General features: G+C 32.3%; 1 protein-coding gene across 3 annotated transcripts in view; it reads right to left on the bottom strand.

Annotated features, from left to right (window-relative positions):
- Nucleotides 1-12079, bottom strand: part of ZNF800 (zinc finger protein 800) — a 248662-nt gene that overhangs the window by 215111 nt on the left and 21472 nt on the right. For 2 of the 3 annotated variants that reach the window (XM_074193776.1, XM_074193780.1), the window contains exon 4: nucleotides 6401-8096. In XM_074193776.1, the coding sequence (XP_074049877.1) occupies nucleotides 6401-8096 (1696 nt within the window). Of the gene's footprint in view, nucleotides 1-6400; nucleotides 8097-12079 lie in introns of those variants that run through there. The other variant, XM_074193781.1, reaches the window with a different exon arrangement.

The following is a 12079-nucleotide window of genomic DNA, read 5'->3' as shown; positions in this document are numbered from 1 at the left end:
AAGTCAACTTTGCAACTATGCTGGTGACCAGCACACCAGCTTCAAAGTTTACAAATCAGGAAACAATCCTCTCAAACTTGAGCCAAGTGGTTTATGACATAATACCACAAACTATGCTGAGTCCAAAAATCCCAACATTTCAAAAGGTTTGCACCACACTGATGCCAGAGACAGCATGGAGGGCACTGGCCCAGGACTCACTAAGATAAATTTTAGAAGTGCTCCATGAATTTGCCTAAATTTTCTTAGTAGATCTTTGGCCACAACTGAATATGGTTAATGAGAAATTCCTAATGATTATTATTTCTTTGGATTCACTTATGGTACATTCAGCAATAAAGGACCTAATTCAATTAGAACTGCATTCCAGAAAAATAAAAATCCGTTCCACAATCTAGCAATTTCAGCAAGCTCTACACTGCAATAAGCCCTTTACAATTAAGAACTGTTTATTAAATAGCCCAAAAACTCAGTTATCATTTGTCCTCTAGTATCATTTTGCACATGACCCAAGACGGCAAAAGACTTTATACCACTTTAAGGTAGACACTGAAATGACTGTGCTCGAAGTGGTCTTTCAAGAATAAAATTTCTAATGCTTTTCACAGGATGAAGGAACACAGTATTCATTGAGTAACAATTAAGCTAGATAATATTGTACCATATTATGAAATAGTACCAAAATAAAATCTATCCAGTTGTCTTTGTGCCACAATAAAATACAAAGACAGACACTAAAACATAAAATAACAAATCTTTTTTTTTCAAATTCACAACTTTCCATACATACTAATATATTCTAGGTGATATTTACAAAAAAAGCTTCACATTCTGATATATTATCCCCACAAGACAAGATGCAAAAAATGATACCACAAAATACCTGAAACTAGTATTTTTAACTTTGTAAATCACTATGTAAGTGTACTATATTATTTTGAACTCAGAATTCTTTTCATAATCACTCAACTCCCTTGGTTGTTGTTGGTACTTTTCACTATAAATGTAATTTATCAATATTTTCCATTTAAATATTAATGAAATAAAACCTCAAAATCACAAAGGCATATTAAAATTTTTTTATGAAAGAAAACATCATTCTCTGATCTTCATCATCAAACATTTACTCAAGTGCCTAGGTGCTAGTGACAATATGGTAGATATACAAAATTAATCTGAATATACGGTCCCTAACTCTTAATGAAAAAGTAAGGAAATTCTACTATTCTGTGGTCACAAATATCATCCTCTCCATTTTGGCATTTATACCTTGTCTTCAGTTAGGTCCATAAATTACAGACATGCAGTTATTCAAATAGATGAGTCAGGTCATTAAGATGCTCAAAACTGCTATCCTCCCAAAAGAATATCCTGAAGGATTGGGGCATAAAACTGATAACAATGCTTCCCTTTTTTTGGAGGTCTCTTACTCCTTTTCCATTCCCCCATCCTATTTTTATGTAAATTAGTCAAGATGCTGGAACAAAAAAGCTGGAAGGAATATGGGAGAAGTTACAGACAGGTATTATGGGAAGGGAAAAAACATTTTGAGGTCAAGACACACATAGGGAATGTTTCTTTGAGGAAATGGACAAGTATTTTATGGCAACATTCTAAGAGATATCTTGTGTACAATGAATGTGCTCAAATCACATCCATCATCCATCCAGCTTTTTATGATTCTACTTTTTTCTCCATCCTAGAAGTTTTTTCCATTTTTTAAACATCTGAAAGAAAAAGACTAGGAAAGTTCTCAGAAGTAGAAGCTGACCCCACTCCTTTTATGTGTATATTAGTTGCCATCATCTGATTCACACTTAATAATCTTTATATCTAATGCCCTACATCAATAAAGAGTCAATGACTTAGAAGCAAGTACCTCGAGTATATACTGAATAACACTTATTGTCCTGTTCAGACTTCCAAAGAATCTGAATTTTCAAGGAGCAAATAAGTCTCTTAAGCATATTTCATAGAATTATTTGCCATCAAATTTGATGGTAGAAGAGCTTATCTACCATCATCAATCTTCCCCCCCAAAAAAAATTCTCTATATTCCCAAATATGGTCAGAAAGTCATCAAGTCTACAGTCAGTGGTTCCAATGGGGTTCCAATGGCTTCAAGGAATTTTTTTCTCCCATCCCCATAATCTTAAATTATGGAGAAGTTACAGGATTCTTTACTTCATATATCTCTAAACTCTGCAAAACTCAGAAGCCTGAGGAAAACACATACTCATTTAGGATTAATATAGTAACAGACAATTAGAAAATTCTAATGGATTCAAATTCTCAAAAAAGAAGTAAGTTAAAAACTAATTGCTGGTAATTGTGCTTTCCTCAAAGATTTTATACTTTATATAAAAGATAAAGAGTCAATAAAAACTGCTTGCTGTGTATTAACACAGCATGTAAAAGATCCCATAACAAGTAACCTTCCATAAAGCATTATCAATTCTTTCTTAGGTTTGTCTGTGTTAAATTGTATAATAGATCTGTTTTTCCAACTTCCCCTCTTTCTTCTTACTTGGAATAGAAAATACATTAGATAAATAGAATCTTTAAGTGAAACATTTATGCTTCTAAAGTAACCAAGAATCTAGGTATATATGATAATCACTACCAAAACTAAATTCAGGGGGAAAAGTTTTTAACTTCCTATTTGTAATAACTCTTTTCCCCTGTGATTAAAAGATACATAAAACATTACATCTCATATATAAATGCTTCTGACACAAATTTTGCATTTCTCCTCAAAGACCTGAACCCTTATCTGAAGTCCCTGGGTTCAGAAACAGTATTAAAGAGTCCAAGAAATAGTAGTGCAAGCCAGAAAGCAATAGGAAGAACTAAATTCTACTTCTGAGTTTCTTAACCTTCCTTAATTTTTCAGATTGCTGCTACTTCCTCTACATCTCATCTTTGTTGTGATCCACTATGCTAGACCTTGTTAAAAAAAAAAAAATCTGCCTTTTATGTCCCTAAAGGCAAGTTCTGTTCAAGTATAATTTGTTTATTTTCTACATGGCCCAACAAAGAAAGTTTTACAGCTATTTCCTGCCCCCCCCCCCCACACTTCTGCCTGCCTCGCATCTTTAGATTAACTCTGTAGGAGATCAGCAGGGAAACCTGTAGGAAAAAGTTATTAGAGAAAAGAAATTCTAAAAATCAAGCTCTCCCTGAAAAACTAGGCTCTTTCCCAAAGACTGTATGCCAAGTAGTGAAAGAATAAAAAGAAAGGTAGATTATCGCTGAGGGACCAACAATATCAAGAAAGTTTGTCAAAGTTTTCAGAAAATCCTCATACTGCTTCACTGACAAAAAAAATTAGGAATTTGGAAAGTGTTTTGGAGTACATTTAGTGAGTAGGAATGTAAGAGATACTTCCAAAAACATTTCAATAACATCCAATCAATTAAATTAACTTAGAAATGTAACCCTACCTTTAAATTTGGGTGCCTAAAAAAGATGTGTATTTGTTAATCATACCTACAGGTACATGTTTTTCACACATAGATTTGTTTTTAAAGAGGAAAATTATTACTTCAAGAAACTGAAAACAAAGGTAACAGAAGGGATACAGTTTAAGTACAGCTGTCCATAGTAACTGAATAAAGTAATAATAAGCATTTATAGTTCAACCAATGCACTTTTGTTGAAGCACATTTAGCTGAAGTGACTTCGAGTCTGGTTTATTTCCATCACATACAGTACATTTGTCCAAACAAAAGAATGTACATTCAATAAAGAACATTTCCAGCAACAGTTACAGTCTTTCTAGTTTCCTTTCACAGTATATTTTAGTGCAAAGCACTAGGAAGGCTAAATACTTTTCTATCTATAGAAGTATTTTATTCTTATGACCTTATGATCTTCAACATTTTTGGATTTTATACAAAAAGTAAATGGAAACAGGGTCCCTCCCTAATTACAGGTATGAACCCATTATAAAAACATGGTATATTTTCTCTTGAACCTTTTGAAATTAGGATAATTTGACACAAATTTCTAAAAAGCAAAATGTTTTTCCTAAAAAGTACAAAATGTTGGTAACACAGAAACCTACCAAGAAATCTGTAATGATAGGTTTGCCTTTTTCCCTAAAATCTTGATTATAAATAGGAAAAGAATTCATTGGAAAAGAATTCATTATTTTGCAAATTCTATAGCAAAAATCAAATGTTATCTACAGTGGTTGCTTGAAATTTTCTTGAAAAAAGTTTTCTTAGTTTCTCTTTTCTTCCTCCCTAAGTAGCAATATTTAAAGAAATAAAACTAACATCATAAGAAGTGGTTGTGCATGGATTGTCTGTAAATATAAAATATCAGTAAGATATTTATTACCTTCATATTAACATTAGTAAATGTGTTGCCCATTTAAAAAAATAGAAACTGAAAAATTAAGTTGCATCTATCATTAAAGTGCTTGTGTACAAAATTTAAAGAAAAAATAGGGGAATGTTTGATTTTCATAAAAACCTCAGGTATTTACAAATTAAAGGCATTACTATGAACCATGCATGAAAATGAACTGGAACTTTCTCTATGCTATTTTAGTAAAATGAAACTTTCATTACACTAAAAAAAAAATCAGTTGGAGATGAACTGATGTGAGGACAAGTACTAATATTCAGCAGACTTAAGTTCCTCTGTGTTTTAATAGACTGTTCTTAGCATACATTCACAAGAGAAATTTTTGAAATCACGCACATAACCTGGAAGAAAATCGTGCCAAATATGAAACTATGATAGAACTTCTTTGTCAAATAACAATACCAGCAGAGATATTTCCTCAGGTTGTTGAGTGCCTAAAGCTTCTGGTCTTTAAGGGAAAACAAATTTCTCAATTTTTTGTTTTTAAATACAGTAGGATGAACCTGTAGACCAAATGCACAAAATAAGACAAACTATGATGCAGGTAAAAATAAGGTTAACTTCATAGCTACTTGAAAGTGTTGGAAGAGGCAATGGTCTTAGAAACATGTAGTCAGATGGTTATTAATTTAGTTAGAAAACAGCGGTAGCAGTTGAATATTTATCAAAATATTTTTCTTTTTTTTTCTTTATAGTACCATTTGAAGATGTTAGTGGTTCTAACACCAATTTAAAGTCTTTCCATACAAATGAACTCCAAACCTTTCTGTACATCACTTGAAGTTATCTGAGGAGAAATGGGAATAAATTAACACCTTTGAGTTTGCCAATAAAACCTTAAAGTGACACAATAGTTAAAATGGATAAGAAATGATAATATCATTTAAAGTTTTCCACATAAATAGAAGGAAAGGCTGGTAACTTTAAATTTATACATACAGTTTAAGTTACTCAATAATCAAACTAAGTTTTCTGATTTTAGAAGCGGAATCCAAAAATTAATTTAATATTCATGAGAGGTTTCAATTCAGGGGGTAATCAAGTATTAATGATAAATTCTTTAAAATTCATGTGCTTGCAAAAATAAGTGGAGGATAGGCAATTTTTTTTATTTTTATATTGAATTTTAAAGCTTGTGTTTACTTCAAACTTTCTTAAAATGTAATGTTTAAAATTTTTATTTTCTTCCCTGTTAGGGATGTTAACCTACTTCTTGCTATATATATAAAAACAAAGTAAAACAAAAAACCCTTGAGGTAAAATTATTAATTAGGCTGAAATAATCAACAAAAAGTTTATTTGAACAAAAGGGGGAAACTAAAACATTTTAGGACTAACTAAATTATCATTTTTTCATTAAAACGAAACTAAAAACAATAACCAAAAAAACCTTACAAGAAAACAAAATTCAAATGTTTTGTTTACTAAGTTTTCCCCTTGCCTTGAAACACTATGTTATAAGTAATTAATAAATGTTTTATTACTGCTAGTTATTCTACATTAATTTAGAGATTTTTCTGTGTAGCACTTTATTTAGCCATCACAAATCAATTTTACAATAATTACAGTGCCTTAAAAGATTTTTCCTATAATTATAGCCTTCACAAATCTTCATTCTATTTTCTCTAACTTTCCTGCAATAAAGTTCATTAGTAGACTAAGTTGCTGAATCAAATCTGTGCAAAGTTAGTAAAACAGAGGTCTTCTACTATAAACATAAGCCAATATAAATGCATGTATTTTACAATAGTAAAAGAATAGCACTGGCTCCATGCTACCTAAAGCTATGTTGCATTGTCCTGTAGAAGATAAGCTCTGAAGTTAACTTTTGTTCCCAAGTCAGTGGAATAAAGGTCACTGAAGTAAATGCTGTATGTACATTTCTCCTCAGTTCCCACTGCCATCAGATATGTGGCATGTTAGCTGTTAAAATGGAACCTGTTACAAATTATGGCCAAATGATATTTTTTTTTTTTTTAGTTTGAAAGGGGGGTTGGGGAAGCAAAACTCTGTAACTGTTCCTCACCAGACAAGAGCCTTAGATCTTGTACTTCGGCCTTTGGTTTTATTTCCTTCAGGTGAATTAGAAGCATTTGCCTTATGAGTTTTCTTATGATGTTCAAGGTAAGTCTTTTTTGCAAATGCCTTTCCACACTTATTGCATCTGTGAAGAGAAAAGTTTTTTGTGACTTTTACTTCAATGCCAACATCAGCTACTTCATACTTTTTGTTGGGTGAATTAGAAGTTCCATCGTGTTTTGAATCGTTTTGCTTCGCTTCATCCCTTGGAGGGCCTCTTTTTGCCACTTTATTTAGAACAAAATCAATGGGCTTTTTTATAGCTCTGATCTCTAAACTGGCTGTGATTTTCCCAAGATAACGTGATGATTTTTTGTGAACCACTGTTATGTGCCTTATCACATCACGTTTCCGACGTGTTTCATAAGTGCAAAGTGGACACTTATAAAATTTAACGTAAATGTTATTTCCATCTGTGTGCAATTCAATGTGTTTAGTCAAGTTCTGTTTGGAAGTAAATTGGCGTTTACAAAGTTTACAGTAAAGCTGCTTGAAGTCAAAGCCAGCTGAAAGTTTTGGTTTCCTGGTTTTTTGCTGGCCACCTGCAGCAGAAGGACTCGTTGATTTAGGGCTGTCCGAGTCTTGCTTAACTTTATTTTTCTGTGCTGCCGGTGTGTTCTTTTTCTCATTTGAATGATTTGTTCCCTTTAATTCATTCTGTGGAGAATGGGTAATAGAAGGGGGTGAAGATTCTACAGAGTCTGATGGTTCAACTTTTACTTTTATTTCTGTGCTGTTGGCAGTATTATTAGGGCCTTTCTCTCTTTTAGAGTTTGTTCCAGAAAGAGTTATCTTGTGGACAATTTGCATATGTCTTTTAAGCATTATTTGTGAACTATATTTCCTCTTGCAAAGAAGGCATTTGCATGCAGTTAAATTGTATTCAGCCTTTGAAGAAGACTTTTGTTTCCGAGTCTTAAAAGATTTTTTAGGAGAAACAGTATCCAGGAACAAAGGTTGCCCAGGCTTTGTAGCTATATCAGGAGTAATTGAATCTCTCCTCAGTCCTCTATGAACTTCATCAAAATGCCTCCTTACATTTGCTTTTGTAGCAAATGATTTATAACATACCGGACAACTCCTACTCAATGTTACTAGAACATTCTTATTGCGCCCTTTAGTAGAGGACTGGTTCAGATTCTTTCGTGTTTCAATATATTTCTTTAGTTCTTCCATCTTTTTTTTGTGTACTTTTCTAATGTGCCGACGAACACCACGTCTGGAATTGAATTCTTTTCTACAAAGACAACAAATCAACTGGTGGCCAAAATCAGAATTATCAGAAGCTTCCAAGTCAGTGTGTGATTCCTGAGGCTGTTCATCAGAAGTTGGTGTTATTTCATTCACAACTGTTTCTGCAGGAGGGGGCTCTACAATTTCTACTTCTGTATATGGAACTGGAGTTGTTTTAGACTGTTCAAGGTTGGGTTCTTGCATTTGAACTTGAGTTTGATCAGGAGAATTACTTGATTCAGTGACCTCAGCTGGATTATTAGTCCTTGAAATATACTGAAACACTGCATTCTGATTAGTTTCTATGGGTTCTAGTCTAATAATATATTCTCGCTTGTCCACACTTGGATAAATGGCTTCTAGGAGATCATTTATGGCTTGGCTTTGTTTATCATTTACATCAGGAAGGTCTGTTAAAACAAAAACACCATTTTAGGTTTGTTCTAGTTCATATTTTAAAAGACAATATGAACATCTGCAAAAATGTTTATTAAATCATTTGGTCCTTTTCATTTTTTATAAGAATACCCAGTATTTTACATAAGTACAACCAGTAAATTTAATTCAGTTTTACTTTAATTTAAATCGCTGATTTAACACAAACATGCAACTTTTTAGTAATACTTGCAGTTCTACATGACACTTGCTTCCACTGCCAAGAGCATAATTTTACAACTTTAAGTTTAAGTTACGTTAATCTATGAAAGAAGAGGAATTAAAATTTAAGTTACTCGCCCAGGAAGACAGAGCTAGTAAGCGATAGAGGGAAGAGACTGGAACTCAGGTCTTCCAGGCCTAATACTGTATTCATACACTGCCGCCATCAATTTAAATTATATAAAGCAAAAACAATCTCTCTGAACAACACAATATAAGTTAAACTTTATATTTTTTAACACTCAGTCAACAACATTTACGTGCTTATGAGTGCCAGGTACTGCATTAGTCTGGAATGTTTAAACAATATTTTTGGAATAGTAAAGATCAATTAAAATGATATGGCATGGATGAACTACTATAGAGAATTTAAAAAGAAATACTTTAAATGCATGATCTCAAATGGAAAGCACATCCATTAAGCTAATTTAAGATAAAGAAAAGGGAAACCAAACAAAATCAAAGAGATTTTAAGATTGAGAGAAAATCTAAGAACACATGAACATATAGGTTATCAGTCCTAACCATGACTACTGAAAGTGATATATTTCTTTTGAACATATAATCAATACACAGCTACAGATGATTATTCCAGAAATATAACTAGTTTGGTGATCATGATATGTGAACTCCACGCCAAGCAGATGATAAAACATACTTGTACAAGAATTGTCTAGTGTGTTACTAATAACAGGACATTGATACAGCTTGTTTATAAACACCAGTCACTCTCAAGCCTACTTAAAATCAATAATAAAAGCTATCATATAGCACTAACTATGGTCCAAGCACTGTGCTAAATGCTTCACAATTATTATCTCATTTGACCCCCACAATAACCCTGGGAAGTCAGTACATTATCCCCATTTTACAGCTGAGGAAACTAAGGCAAACACTTAGTGACTTACCCAAAGTCACACAACTAGTAAGTGCAAAACACTAGATTTGAATTCAAACCTTCAAGATTCTGGGTCCAATGCTCTAGTCACTGTGACATCAAGTTGCCCCAAAATAAAAAATAAATTTGGAAAACCAAATTTCTACTATTGTAGCTATTATTTCCTTCTCTAATACCTGTACTTGCATATTAGGTAAGATGCTTAATTACAAGTAATATTCCTTCTTTTGGGATGAGTACTGAAAATAAGCACACACTTAACTACATAGATTCGTCATTAATATTACTCTCATCTAGCCTATATATATTATTTCACCAATAATAAAAATAAATGAAAAAATCCAAATACTAACTCAGCATTGTGTCCTTTAATTAAAAAGGTAATTAATTTACTTTGGTTGTATTTAAAATAATAACTTGGGAATTAAAAAAAATAAGTAGACATAGCTCAAACAAAGCCAGAGAGGTTTCCAGAATAAAAAAATTCCCCCTTCACATATTCTACTCTCCAGCTGACCTAGGCTATTCAATATATCCCTAATTTGTCTCACTCTATATTTTTTCCTTCCTTTGTTTCCATCATCCCCCTAGTCTGAAAAGGATCCATCCTCCCTAACATTCAACTGTTGAAATTCTGTCTAAGAAATTTCAATTTGGTTGCCACCTCTTCCATGAGATCTTTCCTAACCTTTCCAGTTGAAAATAGTATTTCCTTCTTTAGTTTTAATATTAAACTTTCTATCCATTTATTGCATTCTAACTTACATTATGATTACTTGTCTTCTATCCCTAAATAGACTATAAATTTATTGATAAAAAGAATGAGAAGTCTTCAAATTTATAAAGAGAGCTTTGAACTTACTGTTCACTGAATTTGTTTTTCTCTATGGCCTATAGTATACTTTAAACCAGGATAAAATGAATCAATCAACTAACAATTATTAAGTACCTGTTCCATGTAAGCCACTATGCTAAGCACTGAGAAAGGCAAAGATATTCCCATTGATCAGGTAGTTGATATTCTAATGAAAGAGATAACATGTAAATAATTATGTAAATACAGTAGAAACCCATGGGAGTAGAAATCTATCTTCTAGAGAAGTGGAACAAGAGGGGATAGGATCAAGGATACACATGGAAGGATAAGTCTTGGTAGGAAGAATGGCCACTCTATCAGAGGCTAAATGAGACAGTGATGAATTATGTTGAGGAGAGAGCTTAACTTTTTTTTCAGTGAAATATAGGTGAATTCTCAGCTAAGGCAGTGGAGGGAGGGATACCAGGGAATGCTTAAGGAAAGACAAAAAGACTGGGAACAACCAATTAAAGAGAAGTACTGTCTTACTGTAGTGAATGCCCAGTTCACATTAGAAAATATAACTTTGCAATGGACCCTACTGGTATTTCCTCCAATCTGTTAAGCACATGAATAGGAATGAAGAAGGCAAATGGTGGAAATAATCCAGGGTTGAATTCTGACAAGATGTGATTAGTGACAGGACAAAAGGACAAGTGATTAAAGAGAAGAAGTTAATATGAGTTAACTTGGTTTATCAAAGGGTCAGTACTGGGAAAGGAGGAAGATATATAGTCATTTCAGGAGTGATGGACTAAGAAACTATTTAGAGCTTCAAGGGATTGGAAATTCCAATGAGGATAAAGAAAGATGTGTGGAAAAACAAATAAAATATTATGATCAGATAAAATAATTTTGAAGCTCATGACATGTAAGTGGAATATTTTAAGTTAAATAAGACAATCTCTGTGTACAGCTGGAGTAGAACAATATAAGTCATGGAAAAAGAGTAGATAGAATAAGAAAGTGAGAAGCTAAAGTTTTGAGGATATATTAAATATATTTATATTTTTGTTTCACTAACAAAATACAAGTTAAAAAATAATTCAGTAACGTAATTAATACTTTAAAGTGGTAATTTTTTTATCCAAAACCTTTCTAAAAGTTCAATACATTAAAAATTCTCAAAGTAATAAATTCCAGAATTAAATAATGAAAATTACTTTCTCAGATAACAAAAACTCAATAAAACATTTCAAAGAACTTAGATGAATTCTTTAAAGCACAAATGAAAACCACGACAGGCATTAATTCAGCCCTGAGAAATTCATAGATTTAAGTCAATTAAAAAGCTAATCACTTAAAAGTGACTGTTTTTTGCTATTATATTATCCATCATTTGGCAAGTGCAACTACAAGCAAAGATAGCAAATTTAAAATAGAAGGATATATAAAAAATTAACTGCTTCAAGGTCAAGGTACATATATCACTTACCATCCCTATCAAATAAAATAAAAATAAAAGAAATACAAAAGGAAGAAAACAAATATCTAAGCAAAGAATACATCTTAAGTGGCAAGTTCTCTCCTAGAACCACTAACTCCTTTTTCCTTTCCTTGACTGAATTCATTCATCACTTAGCTACTATTATTTTCTCTTCCTCTTCTAAAGGAATTATAGGTGGATCATTGTATATAGAAGATGAGTGAAAAGAGAAAATAAAACAAGTCATTTTTAAAGTAGCATTAAAAAAAAAAAAGAAAAGAGTTAATTCCTGAAACCAAACTCCAGAATATACAAGTAACAATGTGGTTTAAGGAAAGATACAGAATTAGAATCTAGAAGACCTGGTTTGGAGTCCTATTTCTAATACAGACTAGCTATGTAAATCATTTAACCCTTTAAGACCCAAAGGCAACAATGAAAAGTCTGAATTACAGATAAGCTGCTGACATGTACCAGTGGAAACTTCCACACAATGTTATTTGGGGGGAAAATCAAGTAGAAACTACTAATTGAAAAGGACTGACTTGATAATTGG

Source organism: Macrotis lagotis, chromosome 7, assembly GCF_037893015.1.
Source record: "Macrotis lagotis isolate mMagLag1 chromosome 7, bilby.v1.9.chrom.fasta, whole genome shotgun sequence".
NCBI lineage: Eukaryota > Metazoa > Chordata > Mammalia > Peramelemorphia > Peramelidae > Macrotis > Macrotis lagotis.
This window is presented reverse-complemented; position numbering and strand designations above follow the sequence as displayed.